The sequence below is a fragment of the Schistocerca piceifrons genome, chromosome 2, assembly GCF_021461385.2.
Source record: "Schistocerca piceifrons isolate TAMUIC-IGC-003096 chromosome 2, iqSchPice1.1, whole genome shotgun sequence".
In the NCBI taxonomy this organism is placed as follows: domain Eukaryota; kingdom Metazoa; phylum Arthropoda; class Insecta; order Orthoptera; family Acrididae; genus Schistocerca; species Schistocerca piceifrons.
In genome coordinates, this window is record NC_060139.1 from 275,724,672 (window position 1) to 275,747,684 (window position 23,013).

Genomic DNA, 23,013 nt, shown 5'->3' on the forward strand with positions numbered 1-23,013 from the left:
GTCCTGGTCTCTAGGATACAGTTTCGGTCTCTATAAACTGTCGCTTCATCCGAGAAACAACAGAACAATTATCATTAATCAATCGGGCCACATCAGTTTGCGACTGTCCTGCTTCCATTCTTCCTGTGGGCCCCCAAAGCAGAGGTGTCTTCTCTGCTCCATACTTAACCTTCCGTGACGGTGTACACAGCGAATATGCATGGGGGACAACGCTGCAAAAACTACTGATGTCATTGCTGGCTTGGATGTCCGCTAATTGGAATGCCATCTTCCGTGCAGAACACGATCGTAGCGACATCTGCTGACAGTTTGTATGATTATATCGTGAATCAGACACAGGACGGGGAAATAGCAGTTTTATTTATTTGTTTATTTACCCACAGGTTCTGTAGGACCAAAAGGAGGAGCAAATCTTCAAGGTCATGGAATGTGTCAATAAGTGAAATTACAGCACAAAAGTAATAACAGATAAAATAAAATGCTTATGAACCCAGAAAAAGTCAAGCCATAGGTTTAAGCAAAAGCAATCAACAACAGACAAGAATCAGCTTAATTTCTGAAGGAAATCCTCGACAGAATAGAAGGAGTGACCCATGAAGAAACTTCAGTTTCGCTTTGAAAGCGCAACGATTAATGCTAAGAGTTTTGAATTCTAGTGGTAGCTTACTGAAAATGGATGCAGCAGTATACTGCACAGCTTTCTGCACAAGAGTTAAGGAAGTCCGATCCAAATGCAGGGTGGATCTCTGCCGAGTATTAACTGAGTGAAAGCTGCTCATTTTAGGGAATAAACTAATATTGTTAACAAGAAATGACGGTAAAGAATCTTTATATATTGAGAGACCAATGTAAAATACCCAGACTCCTGAACAGGGGTCGACAAGAGGTTCGTGAACTTACACCACTTAATGTCCGAACCACCAGTCTCTGAGCCAAACATATCCTTTCAGAATGGGAAGAGTTACCCCAAACTATAATACTATTCAGCATAAGCTAATGAAAGTAAGCAAAATAGACTAATTTTCATGACGAACGATCACTCACTTCAGATACTGTTCGAATTGTAAAAATGGCACCATTAAGTCTTTGAATAAGATCCTGAACGTGGACTTTCCTCGACAGTTCACTATCGATCTGAACACCTTGAAATTTGAAAATTTCGGTTTCACTAATCATATGCCCATTCTGTGAAATTAAAAAGTCAGGTTTTGTTGAATTATTTGTTAGAAACTGTAAAAGCTGAGTCTTACTGTGATTTAGCGTTAGTTTAGTCTACAAGCCAAGAACTTATGTCATGAACTGCACAATTTGAAACCGAGCCAATATTGCACCTAACATCCTTTACTACCGAGCTCGTCTCATCAGCAAACAGAAACATTTTAGAGTTGCCCATAATACTAGAGGGCATGTCATTTATATAAATAAGGAACATCCATGGGGTACTCCCCCCCCCCCCCCCCCCCCACTTGACCGTACCCCACCCAGACACCACATCACAGCCATTCTAAACACTGTTTGCTGTCTGTTGCTGAAGTAAGATGTGAACCAATTACGAGCTACTCACCGTACTCCGTAGTGGTGCAGCTTCTGAAGCAGTATTTTGTGATCAACACAATCAAAGGCCTTAGTTAAATCAAAAAATAGTATGCCTAGCTTTCGAAACCTTTTGTTTAACCCATCCAACACCTCACAGAGAAAAGAGAATGTAGCATTTTCAGTTGTTAAAAGACTTCTAAAGCCGAACTGTACGTTTGATAGCAAATTATGTGATGTAAAATAATCAATTATCCTTACGTTCCCAGCCTTGTCAATAACTTTAGCAAACACTGATGGCATAGAAACAGGTCTAAAATTGTCTACATCATCCCTTTCTCCCTTTTCATAAAGCGGCTTTACTACTGAGTGCTTTAATCGTTCAGGAAACTGACCATTCCTAAAGGAAAAATTACAAATGTGGCTAAATACAGGGCTAACAACGCAGCACTGTACTTTAATATTCTGCTAGGCACTCCATCTTATCCATGAGAGTCCATAGCCTCCAGTGATTTAATTGTTGACTCAGTCTCCCCAATGTCTGTATCACAGGCGAGTATTTCAAATATCAGTCTCGGAAAGGCATTTGCCAAGAGAGTTATACTAAATTTTTATTTCATTCATCAGCAATGCTCAGAAAATGATTGTTAAATACTGTACATATATGTGATTTATCAGTAACAGAAATATTTTTACTATGAACTGACTTCATATCGTCGATCTTGTGCTGCTGACCAGACACTTCCTTCACAACTGACAATTTGGTTTTAATTTTATCCTGTGAATTGGCTATTCTATTTGCATACCGCATACTCTTTGCCTTACTAATAACATTTTTAAGTACTGTATAGTACTGTTTGTAATGGGCTCCTGTAGCTCGATTGTGACTACTTCTTACATTTTGGTATAATTCCCGCTTTTTTCTATATGATATTCTTATCCCACTAGTCAGCCACTTGAGCTGCCTTTTACTGCTAGTACCCCATTTAGAACGTTCTAATGGAAAACAACTCTCAAAGATCATGAGAAATGTGTTAAGGAAAGCATTATATTCGTCTTCTATGTTATCGAATTGTATGTGACATTTGTTTCTTCCTTTAATTTTGGACACTATTGTCCATTACATTTCCTGCAAAAGGTCCCTTTCATTTTTTCTGTAGCAGTAACTGTTTGCGTATAGCGAGCGAGAGAATATGAAAACCCTGCACCTGGTACTTGACGGCGTTACAGGTTGCATGAAACATTGGGGAGGGGCAACTGAATCACGTTGTGTAATCTTGTATCTATCGACATCAGTAATTAGCTAAACGTAAAACATGTTCCAGTTTGATAAGGTCGGTAGCTCCAAGTCTTTCAGCACTGATAACTTTTCCGCCTTGTATGTAGCTAGGCGTGACTTTTGTGAAAATACTTTCAGCAGTAAACCATCTCCTGTAATAGTGTCATCAATAGACTCAGTTGTTAATTTTGTATTGTTTTTCATTACTTTAGTCCAGTTGCATCGATAGCTGGAAATTCTTTCTTTTTATAAGTTTAAAGAGGCACAAAAAAGTATGTAATAATGAAATAAATTATCAAGCCTACATCCCCAACACTAGAGCCACTTTGTGCCTAAAACTTACAACTTCGTAAAATATTTAAAACAGGCCGTTAGTTGACATCCCAATCAGGCATGGTTATTGGTACTGACACACAACCTTCTTTTTATAAGTTCTAATCTTCTGAGTGATTGTACCTTTAAAATATTTTTTTTACCTTTCAGTTTGGTATCTTTTGCTATCTCTTTAGTTCCATGACAGATGCCTCTCCCCTTTAAATTTTTTTCTTCTTAATTACATATAACTGATGATGCCAGTAGCTTAAAACATCTTAACAAATAAAGAAATTTTAATAGCAATTTACTGTTTTATTCACAAAATACTGTACAGAACTATCTGACTGCAGGAATGGAAATGAACTGTTTGTCTGTGGGATCAGAACTGTCTCACACTTTTTTTTGAGTCATCAACTTTCTGACTGGTTTGATGCGGCCCACCACGAATTCCTCTCCTGTGTCAATCTCTTCATTTCAGAGTAGCACTTGCAATCCAAGTCCTCAATTATTTGCTGGATGTAATCCAACCTCTGTCTTCCTGTACAGCTTTTGCCCTCTACAGTCCCCTCTAGTACCATGGAAGTCATTTCCTGATGTCTTAACAGATGTCCTATCATCCTGTCCCTTCTTATTGTCAGTATTCTCTACATATTCCCTTCCTCTGATTCTGTGCAGAACCTCCTCATTCCTTAGCTTATCAGTCCACCTAATTTTCAACATTCATCTATAGCACCACATCTCAAATGCTACGTTTCTCTTCTGTTCCGGTTTTCCTACAGTCCATGTTTCACTACCATAGAGTACTGTGCTCCAAACGTACATTCTTAGAAATTTCTTCCTCAAATTAAAGCCTGCGTTCGATACTAGAAGACTTCTCTTAGCCAAGTAATCCCCTTTTGGCCGGTACTATTCTGCTTTCGATGTCCTCCTTGCTCCGTCCCTCACTGATGATGCTGCTGCGTATGTAGCAGAATTTCTTAACCTCATCTACTTCGTGACCGTCAATCCTGATGTTAAGTTTCTCGCTGTTCTCATTTCTGCTACTTCTCATTACTTTCGTCTTTCTTCGATTTACGGTAAGTCGCTAGACTCATACATTCTACATACCAATGTGAACAGTCGTTGTGTTGCAACTTTCCCCAAAGAGTTTTGAAATTCTGATGGAATGTTATCTATCCCTTCTGCCTTATTTGATCTTAAGTCCTCTAAAGCTCTCTTAAATTGTGATTCTAATACTGGATTCTCCATAACTTCTAAATCGATTCCTATTTCTTCTTTCATCACATCTGACAACCCCTTCCCCTCATAGAGGATTTCAGTGTACCCTTTGCAGCTGTCCGCTCTCTCCTCTACATTTAACAGTGTAATTCCCGTTGCACTCTTAATGTTACCACCCTTGTTTTTAATTTCTCCGAAAGTTGTCTTGAATTTCCTGTAGGCTGAGTCCGTCCTTCCGACAGTAATTTCTTTTTCGATTTCTTCGCATTTTTCATGCAGCATTTTGTCTTAGCTTCCCTGCACTTCCTATTTATTTCATTCCTCAGTGACTTGTATTTCTGTATTCCTGAATTTCCCTGAACATTTTTGTACTTCCTTCTTTCATTGATCAACTGAAGTATCTCCTCTGTTACCCATGGTTTCTTTGCAGTTACCTTCTTTGTACCTGTGTTTTTCTTTCCAAGTTCTGTGGTGCCCTTTTTAAAGATGCCCATTCCTCTTCAGCTGTACTGCCTACTGAGCTATTCCTTGTTGCTGTATCTATAGCCTCAGAGAACTTTAAGCATATCTCGTCATTCCTTAATACTTTCGTATTCCACTTCTTTGGGTATTGATTCTTCCTGACTAATCTCTTAAACTTCAGCCTACTCCTCACCACTACTACATTTTGATCTGAGTCTATATCTGTTCCTGGGTAGGTCTTACAATCCAGTATCTGATTTCGGAATCTCTGCCTGACCATGATGTAATCTAACTGATATCTTCCTTTAGTACCCGGCCTTTTCCAAGTACACCTTTTCCTCTTGCGATTCTTGAACAGAGTATTCGCTGTTACTAGCTGTCATTTATTACAGAAATCAATTAGTCGTTTACCTCTCTCATTACTTGTCCCAAACCCATATTCTCCTGTAACCATATCTTCTGCTCCTTCCCCTAAAACTGCATTCCAACTGCATTCCAGTCCACCATGACTATTAGGTACTCTATTACCCTTTCAATATCCTTATATTTTTTTCTCTATATATTCAGCTTGCGACGTCGACATGTACTCGTACACCTGAACTATCGTTATCGGTGTTGGTTTGCTGTCGTTTCTGATAAGAACAACCCTATCATTTGCAACGACACAAGCATACGTCAGACAGCGTGGGAATTGTTCCATTTCATTTCGTAGAAGTTATTTCGATATTCTTTATCATAACTTAAAAAATACGATGAGTAGCAGGGCAGTTGTAAAACCTGTATAAAGCAATCAGTAAGATCATAGAATGCTGAGAGTGCATATGCCACGTAATGGCAGCAGGGTAAAGGAAGGCAGTTCGCCGCTAACGTGCTGCCACCAGCATGTAAAGTACGCAACCAATAATCTATATCTGTGTTTCAAATGTATAGCTGAAAATAATGATTTTTTTGTGTTATTTTGTGTTAATCTCCATGTAGTGTTAAGCAGATCTTAGTTTTAAAAGTATTATGAACATTTGTAATTAAAGCTGTAACGAGTCATGGCTTTAGGGTCAAGTTAAAATCCATACGGACTTCCCTGCGGAAGGGTAAGGCGGGAGAAACATTGCAACAGAAGGTTCCAGAAAAGTTCTCTGCGTATGTCGGAAGGCTTGTAAAGTAGCGTGTGGTGCGATGCCCATGTACGGTATTGTGTGGTGATTAAAATGAGCACAGTCACTATTAAACGGCCTTGGATGGACGGCAAATTATTACTACATATAATTCCGCAGTATTAAGCAGCTATTTCTCAACCAAGCAGAAGTGGCAATGCTATTACGAGGGCCAGTGGGAAGTCGTTGTCTGCTGTGAAGGAGCAGACACTGTTACAGTTTTACAGTACTGGCCAAATACTGCGATGGAAAATATTACGATGGGAATTATGACTTGGAAGTCACTGTGTAAAAGCTGCTAAACCATCTATCGGTAGCAAAATCTCGTCAGAGACTGCATTATGTTGCTGAACTCCAAAAAAGACTGAAGTATTTATTTGTATGATGAAGTTCAGTATATTCTATTTTTTCATAGTGACGGACAGATTGTAAAAGTCATGATTCATCGTCCTCTTGCACAATTTAAGTAATATAAGTTACGTGAGTAAAAGCAACAAGCTTTATCACATTCTCGTTATTTCAGTAATGTTTAGTGTGTCCTTTTCCCATACTGTGATATTTAATCAGCAACATTTTCAGATCATAAGCTGGTTATATATAGTCCTATATAACATGCTTAGATTATTACTGCAATATTAAGCAAAGCATCAGCTATTTTAATGCATTGAGAAGCATAATAAAAGTAGTTGTAGAAGAAGACAACAAAAGGAATTCTGCACATTTTCATTACTACGAGAAAGATTCTTATTGTGCTGTTCAGGACATAAGATGTTACTGATTCATGACGTGTGAGAAGCTAAATTTATGTTTCAAAAAAGTGCAGGAAAGTGTTTTAGTTACATTCAATGAAGTATTATCAGTTCAAAAATTCTTCACCTTGAAAATTATCTGGAAACATCAGTGTAGAAACTCATTTTCACTCAGTGGTCAATTCTGTGTAAAGATAATTAAAGAAAACTATTTTTAGTTACAAAAATTACAAATAACACCACCACAGTAGCTATGCATCTTCAGTGCATTTCTGTGTTATTTGACATAAAAGTGTCTCAAGTTTGAAGTAGATTTAGTCTGTACTGATAAAAGTGTCTTTTGCTGCGGTAACGAAAGTAATACATGTGTAGGATCCATATTGTCCACATGCGGTGTACATCGCTATTCCAAAGTGGTTATGACTTATATTGTGTGCTCTCCTTCCCCTTGTTTGCTTGTGAAGTTACTATATCGGTTCCAATTATTCAAAATTAAAGATTGTGTGGTGAGAGCTCAACTCTGTAGTGCTTAGAGAGATTAGTGAAATCAACACTGAGGTCTAACTGCACCCGAGTGTCCGCTCATTATAATTATGAGTCAGATCGCCAACCACTGTCATTTATAGATGAACAGGGTGGAGCATTCCACACTGAACTGTTCGCAGTAACACTCTCTGTCCAACATTTTTATTCATAACGAATCCTGCTCCAGTTATACCATTTTCTGCTGCCATTGATATTACCGTATACTCATCTTTCCATTTCACTTCACTGACCCCTACTAAGATTGAGCCTTTGCATTTCCCTTTTCAGATTTCCTAGCTTCCCTACCACGTTCAAGCTTCTGACATACCACGCCCCGATTCGTAGAACGTTATCCTTTCGTTGGTTATTCAATTTTTTTCTCATATAGTCACCTCCCTCTTCCCACTCCCCTCCCCGAGATACGAATGGGGAAATATTCCGGAATCTTTTGCCAATGGAGAGATCATCATGACACTTTCTCAATAACAGGCCTGTAGATATACGTTATGTGTCTTTAATGCAGTGGTTTCCATTGCCATCTGCATCCTCATGCCGTTGATCATCGATAATTCTTCCGCCTTTAGGGGAGTTTCCCAACCAAGAGCAAGAGAGTGCCCTGAAACTCTGTCGGCTCCTCCGCCCTCTTTGCCAAGGCTGTTGGCAGAATGCGGGTGAATTTTTATTCAGGAAGCCTTCGGCCGCCAATGCTGATTATAAATCGGAATTTAGGCAGTGGCGGGTTTCGAACCGAGACCGAGGACGTTTTGATTACTGATCAAAGACGCTATCCCTAGACCACAGGTGCAAAGTCTTGTCTCACCTAACTGCAGGATTCGATCTGTAAGTGTCTGTGGCGCGTTTTGTGCCTGTCGGTGGAAGGTTTTCCATCTCCACCGGTACGAGATTGAAGCAACAGAGTCCACAGTTCACAGCGCACCCTTTGGCAGCTGGCTACACTATCGGACGACGAGTACAACCAGACGGATTGGGAGCAGAAGATGAAGCCATCTGGCTTTATTAGTGATCTGCTGCCTTGCATGCCGGTGTCTGCTTCCATTGATTAGTCATTGTGTCGATGCAGCTGAAGCCCACTGGTGAAGAGCTGGTGGGAGTAGATGAGGGATGTCTTTCAGATGGCTGGCTGCATACAGGTCTTCCGCTCGCGTAAAAGAAAACAGCATAGGCATTCTGCCTATAAGCACGTCAGCGCAGCGTAGTCTGATTTGATTTTTATGGCATTTTGCGACTCCATTTGAAAGTAGAACTTTAAACATGCCATTGCCGAGCAGCGCTATAACCATCCCTGGTGCTCATGTTTACTTCCCCTACTTGTAAAATCGAATGAGAAGCAGTTCAATAAATTTTTGTTTTGACTGTTGTCAAAGCTTGACTTGTGGGTGCACGAGTGCCTTTAAAATTGAGATTAATACTCGATACGGTCTTCTATGGAGTGTCTCCAGTGGCGGGTTTTCATCACGAGGAGTGAGTCTGCACTAAGAAATAATAAAGCGTTGTCTTTTTTGTACTACTGAAACAGCTTCGTCATGTTCGACTTGAAAGTTCGTACGACTCTTTCAGCGAATCCATTGACCTCAGGATGAAACAGTTCAATGAAATGCTGTTGGTTTCAGAAAATAGTTCAAAATCCTGAGAAGAAAATAGTGTGCCGTTGTCAGTGATATTTCGGCAATCTTCAATAGAGGAGGCCTTTGACAAAGCCTGAATAGTCTTCGTTGAAGATATCGATGAAATAAAGATCAAAAATGGAAATGTTTAGAAGGCATCGACCAGGATGAGCCACTAGTGCTCGAGAAACGATCCTTGAAAATCAGTATACAGACTTGATCAGGGTTTTGATGTCTGTTGCAACGGAAAAATTGTCGAGGTGGAGCTCATTGGTATTTTCGACATAAGAGCATCTATCCAACATCAGTTCAACGTCTTTGCCAAATTTTTTCCAGTCGGAATGCTCTTTGATAATGCGTTTGGTACGAAATTTGCCCCAACGTAGCGTCTGTTGCAACTTAGGTTTAGGCATCGCAGGGTTAACCACTCATGTCTTGCCTGATTCTAAATGTACCAGAATGACCCCTTCGTACTCTGTAAGCGCATGCCTCATATTCCATTTAATCACTGCTCGATTAAGCAACTCCTTGTCTTCAGATCACTCCATTTGAATATACTGATTGATCTTAGGCAAAAAAGGGTATTTAGGCAAAAGTCTGCCAGTTAAATTTGAGCTTACTAGGAAATTTTCCACATTATCTCCACTATCGCTGTCTATTGAAAAACAAACGTTACCTGATGAGTAAAAATTTTTGTCTTGCCCTGGAGGCAGACTTAAAAGCAAATCTGTTTCTGCGTGTTGTGCTAAGGACCTGAATATAATTTTGTAAGCCTAATTCGGCAGAAGTAGCGCCCAGAACTGCAGACATTGAGCCCACCACGGAGGAACAGCATTGTTCAGTCGGAAAACAGTCACTAAAGGTTTGTGGTCTGTGAGGACGACAAATTTACGTCCGTAAAAGTAATCATGGAATTTCTTGATCACAGATGTAATCTCGAGAGCATCCTTCTCGATCTCACTGTAATTTCTTTGTGCCATTGTCAGAGTCTTTGAAGTAGACGCAATTGATCGTTCAGAAACATGTTGTTGATTTGATAGGATGGTGCCTGCGCTATAGTCTGAAGCATCCACCCCAATTGTCAGTATTATACTCGGATCTTAATAATTTTGGCATCAGCTCTCCTGGCTTGGGAGTTGGATTTGAATCAGTAATAGATTGAGAGTTAACAGTCACTTTGAAATGCCTATAGATGCGAAGTGAACCGTTCGGTTTCCGTACAACTGCCATCGGAGTAGCCCGTCATCTACTGATTATGGCTTCGATAACCTTATTCTGTTCAAGGCAGTCGAGTTCCTGCTTTACTTTATTTTTTAAGACACAATTAATGTTGTGTGCTTTGCGAAATGTAAGCACCACATTCGACTATAGCGTAATGTGCGCCTTTTCACCTTGTTGCTTCGGAAAAATATCATCTTTTTTGCAACAGCTGTTTTAACTTTCGATTCGGAATGTCGCTCGCTTGTAAATGGCGAAGCCCGAAGCATTGAAGAGATCCAGACCTAGTAAATGCTCCGCTTTATTTGAATTTGCAACTAAGAATGTATCCTGTTTCGTAAATGTGCTATGTCACATCTGTTGACTTCTCTTTTCACTGGACTCTCTTCAATGCTCTAACTGAACAGTGAACTTTGAAAGTATGTTAACTGTAAAGGTCCTAGTTTTCAGTAGACCTATAGGTTAACGATTGATACTGACGACCTTGTGTCAATTTTGAAATTGGTCGGCACTTTGTTAACTCGAAGACGTGCAGATAACGACTTATTATTTACAGAAAAGATAATATTCACATGACGTTTCGTCCGCGAAAGTTTTTGAATCTGCACATCGTTATGAAAATTACTTGTCCTTTTATTTTTAACCACAGCAATATGAATGTGCACTTTTTGTGAAGGTTGTACTACGTTTTATATTCCTCAGCCCTGTGTCTGGTCTTTCTGCGGTAATTACATCGTGCGATCCGACAGAAACAATTGTTTCTTTTATGGTTCACGACACAGCGTCAGCAAGATTGTAATTTAGCATATCGAAACTTGTTTACTAACTGTCTCGGTTCAGTAGCGTGCGCGCCCTGTGTTTTCCGAGGCATGCCGTGTTGGTCGTTTGGCCATTCCCTGTTTACGTGTAGCGAATACGTCAGCGTCTTCACACTTTACAGCGTCAGCAGCTACATACATTTGTTCATATGACAAAATCAGTAGCAGAAGGTCTTGGAAAAAACGGGTTCGGTAGACTAAGCAGGTCCTTCATTAATTTATTGTCAGGGAAGTGCATCAGAAGCATATCGTGAATTAGAGAGTCTGCATAAGACTAGTTTCATCGATCGCTGTCACAAAGAAATTTACATTCCCTAATCAGGCCTTACATTTGAATAATCCTCTCTTCATAGCTTTCATTTGGCTTCTTGAAACACTGAAAAAAATCTGTGCCCGGCTGCAGCAATATGAACTAGCGAGTCAAATTATTTTGCAAGCACTTCTATAAAGACAGAATAGGACAGAGTTACAGGTCCACAAGTAGGTGACAATTTATGAAGAAGTTGAAATATAGCGTGGCCTGCACATGCTAATAACAATGATTTTACGTTCCACATCGCCTCATATATGGTGCTGGATATAGTTGTTCCAGGACTCCACTTTCCGATCGAATGACGGAAAGGGTGACAATGGCATCTTAAATTTCAGTAGCTGTTTTTTCTGTCGTCCTTGTTCTCTTCAAGTCTGGCAAAACAAGGCGGACTATAAGCTATAAAGTGAATTCCGGTTGGCCCACATCTGTAAAGTATGCCCAGAGCAGTTTACAAAATTTACAAAAGCCTTACTGAAAAGGAAACGGGATTAGCAGTCCTAGAATTTAACAATAAGAGAATATAAGCCACTCAGTGTTGGCACAAAATAATGAACCATGCACTCAGAATTAACTAAAAATAAAGAATTGTCGTGCTTAATATTCTGACTATTGAGTCCCAGTAATTTTTCTCTTCTCTCGTCTCCCTTGCTGACGAGAATGTTGTGGGTTTTCACTGGCTCTGGGAACAGTCGTGTACTTTTTCTTGCGCAAGATACTGTGAGATTCAATAGGAGCAGTTTTTCGAAAGGTAAGCTGTCACAAACTTATTAATAGCTCTGTAGTTCATGAAGAAATGTCTTTGTAATCTGTTGTATAATTTTCTTCCTACATGATATACACCTTTTTGGCACAATGTGGTGTTACAGTGACTGACATGTATGTCACTGTCTGACCTGGTACTGTAATCATGGACACTTTTGTTTTGAGGAAAAAGATTTTCTTTTCTCAGTAGACTTTTTTTTTTTACATGCATGGCTACTTCCAGTATATAAATCCAAGGAACGGGTAAGATCTTTAGATCTTTTAAGAAAGATTTGCATGGTTTTCTGCTGCTCACTTGTTTCATTATTCTTATAATTGCCATTTATTTCCTGAAAATTGTTATGAACTGGTGTACATTTCCCCAGAAAATGATACCGTATTTCAGTATTGAATGTACATGAGTAAAGTATATAGTCCTAACTGTTTCTGCACTAGTATTGTTGCAAATAATTCTTACTACATAGCGCATTTTTGCTAGTTTTGAATTTAGGGATGTGATATGAGTGCTCCATTTAAGATTTTCCTGGATCCCAAGAAATTTAGTTTCATTGACAGCACTAATGTTTTGGTTATCTATACATATTACAGGTTGTGCCACATTTTTATTTTGGTCTATGTGGAAACTCATGAGTATCGTTTTTTGGGTATTAACTATTGGCTTGTTTCTGGTAAGCCATTAAGACACTTGTTTCGTAATATCTTTTGCAGATGCAGTAAAATTTTCTTCTTTATTCTCTTCAATCAATAGACTGGTGTCAACTGCAAAACACTACTGGTTCAGAATCCCTAATTTGTGATGGAAAATCATTAATGTATACAAAGAAAAAAAGGGACCTAAAACAGAGCCCTGTGGAACACCATAACTTAGTCCACATGGTACTGAATGGTGTACCTGTAGTTCATTTCCTTCCATGCATTTAATTTCAGTTACCTGAGAGCAATATTCCAAATATGGTTTAATCCACTGATTTGGCACACCTCTTACACCATACCATTCAAGTTTCCTAAGGAGCACAGAATGATCACAAAAGCTTTTGTTATTTCCAAGAATAAACCTAAGATATTTCTGTGGTTGTCCACTGCATTTAAGACATGGTCTATCAGACTGAAAGTGGCTGTTTCAGTTGACCACTGTGGTCTGAAGCCATGTTGACATCCAGAAATAATATTATTCTTGTCGATGAATATAGTTAGTTGTGAAAGGAACACTTTTTCAATAAATTTCGAAACCCCTGACAGTAGAGAAACGGGGTTATAGTTCCCCATACATTGCTGATCACCTATTTTATATAGGGGTATTATTTTGCCATTTTCAGTTGCTGTGGGGACACAATACAAGAGAAGGATGCATTGCCTATGCCTAACAAAGGAAAGAGTATTTGTCTTGCTGTTATTTTTATAATATACTCTGAAATATCATCAGTGCCAGTTGAATAATTACTCTTCAGTGAATTAATGGTATTTAGGGGCTCTGTTGGCCCTTTTGGACTGATGAACATACATATATTATTTATTTCAATAGATGAAAGTTCTTTCAGTGTTTTTAACGAAATCGGTCGTAATGAATGGGATTGATTTGAAATTTCGTTAAAGAAGAATAATAAAATTTATCTGTTGTTTTTAAGTTAATTTTCTTTCGTGCGAACTTTGTTGTAGAACCACTCTCTTATTTTCGTGTGGTAATAAAAAAAATTTTTACTTACTTAATTATTACGTACATTTAAAGAAAAAATAATATTTACGTGAACTCATATGAACTGGTTAAGAATATTAGGTTGAGAATTGGGTCCTTTAAATCATTCGGCCTTGGCATACACTTTCCTGATGCAGTGGATTTTTTGTTAAATATTTTTACTGAATTTTATCCCGGCACTAGCCATAGAACACAAGATTACCTCTATTAGCAGAAAATGTTTTAATTATTGCCAAGCCGACATTTATCACTGATCAAACCTACTTCATTACACATTTAAGATATTTTGAAAGAACCAAACTGTTTAAATTTCAATGTTAACTAACATTAGCTATCCGCCTACGAATGCACAAACGTATAATTAATTCAAATTTTATCAGCCACAGGATCACTGAAAAAGAAGAACAATTTCTTAATTCACCATTGATTTTTATGCATCTGTTCCCGATTTACGGGTTTGCTATTGTTGGTCGCGGCACAGCCCAGCAACACCGCTAAAAAATGCTGAAAAATTCTTAAAGAAATTTTATAGATGACGTGGGCAAGCTAATTTACATAAATAATTCACACTTTTGATAAACTCTAATATATTTAGATCAAACAACAATACAACTCACATTAATTCGTAACGCATCGTCTAATGGCGGCTAAGTCCAGACAGAGACAAAAGAAGTCTACCCATTCGTAAAAAACTCTTTAACAGTGTCCTACCGCAATGACTTCTGAACAGAGAAGACCAAAGAATACATAATGCATTGTGCTTAAATAGTATTGCTGACTATTAACATTTCTTTGCAAATTGACGATATTATTCTCTTCTGGCAACATATCTCTGCTATCGCAAATACTGACACATTTTACAATCACATAATAAATACAGAAAAAATTCCTATCCTAAATACAGACAAATATTACAACAAAAAATATAAGGAGAATAACAAATGTCTTTTACACCACATTCAGTAATATTTTTGTTCAATAATTACGATATATACAACTTGCCCAGAGCGGCGTATATGGTACAAATAAACTCTTTTTTTTTTTTTTTAATAACGTGAGTTTGCCAGGGAACGTTACATTGTCCCCTGGCAGCATTTGGCAAAGAGTTTTTACACTTTGACACAATGGTGCCAGTAACGTTCTTTACACTTGTATATTTTACGGAATGGCTCTTTTATTTAGTCCCAGGATTATATAAGTTCATGGCTCCCCCATTTGGGCGTAGGCAAACAGGAAACCTGGGCAAAACTGTGCCGGAGCCCAGCCATCCCAGTTGGTTCATGGTCATTTGAATTAAATGCAGTTATTCATTTGAATTAAATTCAGTTCGTCACAAACGGTTACACAATTACACAATATCACAGTCACATACAGTTCGACTGAAGTTTTTTGTGTGTGATACTATTATTCTTGTGATACACTACAAGGTCACTTGTCCTACGTAGTAAATGTTCAATGTTTATCGAAATGAAGTCATTGACATGTTATTCAGTTTATGTGAACATAAAAAAAAATCAATAATGCTGTATTTGGTGAGCGGTGCGGAGTGATTGTTGAGCGGCGCTCGGCGCGGCGCGCTGACTCCGTGTAGGTCACCGCCCCCGGCGTTGACAGCTACGGCGCGGAGGGGCGTGGCTGTCTGTCTGGTCTGCTACGGGCTGCTGCGGCCGCTGCATAGCTGATGTAGCCGGATGCGCGTTGGATATCCGCTCGCCCGTGCGACGTTTTCTTGCAGTGCTCCAGGAAACATGCAACAAGTTCAGAAACAGTGTACTATCCTTATAGGCATTTTTCCTGCTGTGGGAAAGAACGCACACAGTTAGTGGCAGTTATTACTCAGTAGGCCTTCACTAGTCTGGTTTGCACAATGTTTCGTTGTCACAGTAACACGTTTTATGGGCATACAATATTTTTCACCATGTCATGACTTGTCATTAGTCACACGCAAGTTTTCACCTTAGGACAAAATGTATCTTCGTAGTCAATGCGCTTTCCTAGCGTCCCTTGACACACAAAGAGTTAAAGTTTGACACTAGCTTGATCCACCGTCCGTTATCGGTTCACTGTTCGTGTCGTGCTAGTTCCTTGTCCATTTGCACACACGGCGATGATACAGTTTTTTATCACTTATACACAACTATTCCGTGACGTATTGCTGCAGGTTTAACAGTCACTGTCTGTCTCTGCCGCACAATACTGCACTTTTGTTAAGTTCCTTTATTTTTATTTACAATGTCCGCTGTGCATTTTTTTTTATTTTTATTTTGTAATAGCACATTCGTAACTCTTTACCAAGGTGTGATATTTGCGTACATGGTAACAAAATATTAAAATTTGGTATTAGTTTGCCCAAAAGTCATCTATATTCGTGTTCGAGTAGATTTTATTTGTGCATTCCAGCCGGATTCAGGCATATTGTTCAATAACTCCTTTGAACTCATGTCACACTTTACTATCAACGTCCTACGTAACTACAGTGTAGTCTCTGTAGGCAAAAATTGACTTGGACTGTATCTGGCTAGCTCTTTTTTACTGTTTGAATCTGCACATGCTTCAATTGAAGCTTCTTTGTGCGTAACTTTGCATTACATAAATTTGCAACAAGTTTGCCTCCCGTGGTGCCCTCGGGTCACTACTGGGTGCATTATTTTCTCTAATAACATTGGTTAGATAATAAAGTTCTCAGGGCCTCATATTATTGATATTATTCTGGGTTCGAATCTGTCAATCTGACAGCTACACATATATACCTACATACACATAATAGAGAAGATTGTGCCAAGAAATATTTCAAATTTGGGCACATAGAAAATTATGTAGTACACTAACTAATCATTACTAAAATGTTCTTTTTGATTGAACTCTGTCACAGCTTAACACTACAAATAATTGCACTAATCAGATTATCTGTGCAAACATTTAGAGCATGTTCTAGATAACACAAATTAAAAGAGTACATAACACAAATATCCATACACATGAGAAAGTCAATCATATTCTTATAACTAAACACTTCTACACTAGTACATTATCTCTAAAGATCACACATCATTAATGTTCATTATTTACAAAAGAATGGTGTTCACATAGGACTATTAGTCTTTTACTGTAGGAATGCTTTTACATCCTTACGCGGATACAGTCCCCGTACTCTCCCTGAGTGGGGATCTGCTAAGAGATAGCTACACTCATGTGGCACACTTACTACTCTAAAAGGTCCATTGTACACCAATTGCCACTTGCTATTTTGTTTCAAGGATGCCGAGGACTTAGGATGATTGCGTAAGAGTACCAAGTCCCCAACACTAAATTTTTGGTTGTTCGTCACATGTCGATTATATTTTTCTTTCCTTTTCTGAGCGCACCTGGTAAGGTTGCACCCTGCTTTTCTTATCTTCTCTTCCTTAGGCTCAGGAATGACTGGGACCTTAGGCAAAGGTGCCAGCCACTCATTCAAAACTCTATTATTATTCATTATAATCTCGTTTGGTGGATACCCCGTAGAAGCATGCGGGGTTGCGTTGTGAACTTCTACAAACTTAGGTATCAGATCTGGCCATCTTGTGTGTTTATATGCAATGTATAACCTGAAAAATTTATTTAACTCTCCAAATGTTCTCTCTACTAAACTTGCTTGTGGGTGAAAACGGGAAATTAGTATATGCTTTATATCTTGTTCATGTAAATAGTTTTTCCAGGTATGGCCTGTAAAATAGGAATCATTATCCGATATTATCGCTTCAGGCTTACCCACTTGTGTAAAATATTCCTTCCCTAACCATTTAACTATTCCACGAGCAGTGGCTGATTTAAGGCAGTATATTTTTAAATATTTAGAGAAAAGGTCATACACCGCTAAAATGTACTTCAATCCACCCCTGGCTCGTGGGTAGGGTCCTGCTATGTCTATAGATACTAACTGAAGTGGTCGATGAGGCACTATAGGATGCAGTTCAAACCTTGTGGACTTATTTTGAAACTTAGCTTTTTGGCACAGAGGACAAGTCCTGATAATGGTGCGAGTCTGCTGGCTTATCCCCTTAAAATAACAGAATTTGGACAAAATCCTTATTGTCTTGCCTATCCCAGCGTGACCCCATGCTAAATGCGTGTGCCACACTACAGCTGGGATAGCCTGTTGTGGTATACACACGACTCCATGGTCATTTGACACACCTGTTTTATAATACAGAATATTATCTACTATTTTGAAATTCTGAACACTTTTTAGATTGGTTCCTTCTTTAATTTTACTAATGATATCTCGCCAAATCGGATCAGTTTCCTGCAATATGGACATATTTTTACACATATGTAAAAAGTCCCTCCTATGTACCTTATCTTGTACTAATAGTATTCGATATTCCTCCGATTGTTCCAAAATATTTGACATTGAGGATTGCCCTAGTGGAAGCCTCGACAAGGCGTCTGCTACAACATTATCTTGTCCTTTAAGGTACATGATTTTAATTTTATATTCCTGTAATGCTAACCTCCATCTTAGCAAGCGGGTATGGTATAATTTGCAAGTCATTAAATAGCTCAAAGCCTGGTGGTCACTGAATACTTTGACTTCTTTACCATAGATGTAATAGTTAAATTTCTTTACCGCCCAAACCACTGCAAGAGCCTCTAATTCGGTAGCGGAATATGCTCTCTCGCAGCTGTTTAGTGTGCGGCTGGCAAATCCGATAACATTGATTGTTGTGGGGTCGTTGCTCCTGTCCCACTGAAATAAACACGCGCCCAGACCGTATGAACACGAATCTGTCGCTATACAAAAATCTTTTGTCATGTCTGGGTGTCGCAGTATGTTGGCGTTCACCAAGGCATTTTTGATAGCGTCAAATGCGCGTTGACATTCTTCTGTCCACACCCAGTGCGCATTTTTACGCAACAGGCTCAATAAAGATTCGTTATTCATTAATTGGTTTGGAACAAACCGTCTAAAAAAAGATGCTAGACCTATAAATGCTTTGAGCTGTTTCTTAGTTCTCGGACTAGGAAACCCACGAATTACATCAAGTTTTTTGTTGTCAGGCTTGATGCCTTGTGGTGTTATTATGTGACCTAGAAATTTAATCTGATTACGTCCAAATTTGGATTTATCAAGATTCGCTGTTACTCCCGCTTGCTTAAACCTTTCTAAGACTTTACTCAGTAGTTCTACGTGCTCCTCCCAGGTGGCAGTGGCAATCACTAGATCGTCTACATACACTGTTACCCTTTGCAGCAAATCCGGACCTAAAACCGCGTCGAGGGCTGTTATAAAAACTCCTGCACTTACATTTAGGCCGAAAGGTAGTACCCTAAATTGGTAGCTCCTTCCCCCAAATATAAATGCAGTATATTTCCTCGACTCGGGTGTGAACATGATTTGCCAGAAAGAACTTCTCATATCAATAGATGTCAAATATTTTTGCACTCCATGAAATTTTTGAATTTGCTCATCACGATTTTCCGGATGAGTCCTAACAGGTACAATAATTTCATTTATGTCTCTCGCATCTAGTACTAACCGTACCTGTCCGTCTGCTTTTGCTACCGCCACCAAAGGACTACTATAAGGGGACAAAGACGGTTCTATTATTCCCCACTCGATCAGTTTTCTTATTTCTTTAGCTACTATTTCCTTCTTGGACCAAGGAATGGAGTATGAGGCTCGACAGTAAGTTTTGTGAGGCTTTACCTCGATATTGTACTGATATCCCTTAACAATTCCTGGTCGTTCTGAAAATACATCTGCATAATTAGATAATAACTGTACCAAATCCTGCTGTTGCATAGAGTTCAAATTTTCGGACTGTGATACTTTGTTCACAAGTGCGTCCACATTTGCTTTTAATTGATCATCTTGTACGTCAGGATAATAGAGATTCTGACCTAGACAATGATTGTCTAAATGTAGTATCCACGGATTCCTACACCTTATGTTAATAGCGTTACAATTAGGTACAGGTACCTCTTCAGATCTGAGCATGGACAATTCTATTCTCCTACCAGCATTCATCAAGCTTAATTTTCCCCGAGAAAGGTCGATTATTGCGTCCCTTTCTCTTAAAAAATCTACCCCCAAAATGCAGGCTACCTTTAAACCCTTTACTACCAGGAATGAGCACGCTATGGCTTCATCCCCTACATACATCTCTACCCGCACTTGGAGTTTAATTATTTGTCGCTGTGCACTTATGGCTCCAGTGACTTTACAATTATTCACGGGAAAAGTCAGCATACGCCTTTCCTTCCCCAGTACTTTGAATAAGTCCATACTCATAACACTGACAGTAGCACCTGTATCTACGACCGCTTGCACATCAATATTGTTAATTTTGATCTCTATTATCGCTTGTACTTTGTCTTTGTGCTCCTTTATGCACGTGGATGGTTCAGTTATTAATTCATCTCCCATCTGTACCCCGTCATTATACCTAAGGATACAGATTTTGTTCGGTGTTTTGTTCTGTGTCGGGCTGCTCTCACTCCAAACCTCAGCCGACGATGGAGAGCGTATCTCGGCTGCATCTAGTTTGTTGAATTATTGCTAGTGGATGGGCGTGGCTGCTCTGTGTCACTGACCTCCACTATGTGCACGTTGTGTTGCGTCGGCCGCCACGGTTGCGCAATTGGCGCATTTTGTGGTGGCGGTCGGTTATTGTCATATCTATCACTGTTTTGCCGGTCCGGACTGGGCCTCTGGTTCTGCGGCCAAGTTCGGTTTGCATCATTATAAGTATTAGTGTTGCTCGGCCCCCTGGCATTTTTCCATCTATTATTGCTTGGTGGGCCTGTCTCATACCGGTCATCGAACCTCCTTTTCCGGTCATTATTCACCGGCGGACTATTGCCGTTCCGGTCTCTACCTCTATTTCCGTTTTGTGCATACTCCTGTCTCCTATTATTACCTCCGCCGTTTCCATTACTTGGTGGAGGCGTGTTATTTCTACCATTTCTATAACCATTTCCGTTACTTCTAGCCTGTTCAGAGGCTGCCTTAACGTCCTCCTGAATCAGGTCAATTGAGTCCAGAACAGACAAGAAATGTTCCATATCATTTTCAGGCACGTGTATAAGTTTTTCCTTTACATGTATCGGCAAGTGTGATTTCAAAAGCCTGATCAAATCCCGGGATGAAATCTGTTCGTCCCAGTAACGGGTCTTATTAATGTACTTCTCGAAATATTTTCGCAAATTGCCTAGTCGTGGAGAATACGGCTCTGGATTATATACCTCCTTCCGTAATCTCTCCTGGATACATGTTGACCAATATTTGGCCAAGAATGCTTTTTCAAATTGCTCATATGTATCACAACTGTCAGCTGCTTCGGTTGCCCATAATGCAGCATCTCCTTGTATGTAAGACATAACGAACTGTATTTTCTGGGTATGACTCCAAACGCTAGGCAAAATGTTTCTAAATCCCTTGATAAACACTACAGGGTGAACAGACTTCTTCTCCGTTGTAAAGATCTGAAACTGTCGGTTCCTAATCAAGCTTTCTTCAATCACTACTTTGGAATGACATTTATTTGTTTCGCTTACATTGGTTGCCTGTTCTGTCTCGCAGTCGCAATTTTTTACTGCAGTATTTATATGCCTATCATTGTTGGACCTGGCTGGCGTGACATACGCCCGTTCCTCGTCATGCCGCAAGCTAAGCTCCATCTCGGCAAGACGACGGTCCACACTCCGCTGCCACAGCGGAATGTCTTTGTGCACTATCCTTTTTAGATCTTGCACATCCGCACTGGAGCCCACATCTCTGGCCTCAATTGCGGCGTGCACTTTCTGATCTATTTCTTTTATGACTTCATTTTCTACTTTGTGCACTTGTTCGATCACTTTGTTCTCAATTACTTGAGTTGTGTCAATTTCTAGTTGTTCGACTCTATTAGTCAGGACACTGATTTCCTCTACTATATTGGCGTTAGCCACTTGAACACTATCTACTCTTTCGCTTAATTCTTGCACCGTTTTGGGTATGGTTTCATATTTTTGTTTCAAACTAACAATCTCACTTTGCATAACTTCTAAAGTTTGCATCAACTGCAAGTCCCTCTCATGCAGGCGTCGGTCACGCTCTGCTTGTTTAGCATCACGTTCTCTATCGCGCTCTGCTCGTTTGGCAAATTCAGCTACCAATCTCTGGTCACGCTCTGCTTGTTCAGCATCACGTTCTCTATCGCGTTCTGCTTGCATACATGCAAATTCAGCTACCAATCTCTGGTCACGCTCTGCTTGTTCAGCATCACGTTCTCTATCGCGTTCTGCTTGTTTAGCATCACGTTCTCTATCGCGTTCTGCTTGTTTAGCATCACGTTCTCTATCACGCTCTGCTTGCACACGTACAAATTCAGCTTGGAAATTGAGCATGCGCTCGAACATAACTCTTAATGATTGCACTTCTGACACCTCACCACTCTCTGGTCCGTGTCCAGTGCTTGCGGATGGCACAGTATTTCCGCTATCAACTGAATCACTGGGTGGCAATGGCAACATTTCTTGTCCTTCTGCCCCCAGATTCTCACATTGTACTTCCTGAACTACGTCACTAACATTACTTTGTGTCCCACTTTCCAACTCGGTATCACTACTTACTGACTGTTGCTCATCATCCATGTTGATATCTTTCTGACTACGCAATCTAACCATAGTAAACAAAAGAAATAAAATCTGAACTAAATATCCTAACACTCAGGTTTCACTGACATAATCACACAAGAAATGGACATTAACTAATACACACTTACTATATACTACAATGACTAACTACCTAAATGTCCTGTTATTTTAAAACAAAGCACTAACAACAAGCACACCACTAATGATCCGAGAACACTGCACTGGGGCTACTTTACTACCCACAGGACAACTACACTGTAGCTTTACCTTTTGGTGATCTATCTTGGGTGCAGCTGCCCCCTGATATTGTGGTAGGTAATTAATTTTTCGAAATATTGAGCTCTCTTCTTCAGCTTGCCTCTGGGTACATAGTGTTCTCATGCAAAAAATCATACACAGGTATTACCACACAATATTGGTTATGCAATACATACAATACATAGAAAAATTATTAAATGTTCTGCAACAAAGTTCGACTATATTAATTCCCTAGTTATCTCACGGGTATTTAGTGGCCACTGCATATTCGAGCCCCACGTTGGGCGCCAATTTAACGAAATCGGTCGTAATGAATGGGATTGATTTGAAATTTCGTTAAAGAAGAATAATAAAATTTATCTGTTGTTTTTAAGTTAATTTTCTTTCGTGCGAACTTTGTTGTAGAACCACTCTCTTATTTTCGTGTGGTAATAAAAAAAATTTTTACTTACTTAATTATTACGTACATTTAAAG

General features: G+C 39.4%; 1 protein-coding gene across 1 annotated transcript; it reads right to left on the bottom strand.

Moving 5' to 3' along the window:
• Nucleotides 1-11,537: 11,537 nt before the first annotated feature.
• LOC124775322 (RNA-binding protein 25-like) lies at nucleotides 11,538-22,277 on the bottom strand. Its single transcript, XM_047250155.1, has 2 exons — nucleotides 21,289-22,277; nucleotides 11,538-11,577 (listed from the first exon to the last, which is right to left on the bottom strand). Exons 1-2 carry the CDS (start codon nucleotides 22,275-22,277, stop codon nucleotides 11,538-11,540), a joined length of 1,029 nt encoding a protein of 342 aa, XP_047106111.1.
• Between the last annotated feature and the right edge of the window lie 736 nt (nucleotides 22,278-23,013).

Bases quoted from the DNA above. Each gene is read 5' to 3' on its own strand.
- LOC124775322 (XM_047250155.1), bottom strand. From the start codon at position 22,277: ATGGATGATGAGCAACAGTCAGTAAGTAGTGATACCGAGTTGGAAAGT. The intron at 11,578-21,288 runs GTATGTCACGCC...TTGTTTTGCCAG, and splicing joins CGGCATGACGAGGAACGGGC to ACTTGAAGAGAACAAGGACG.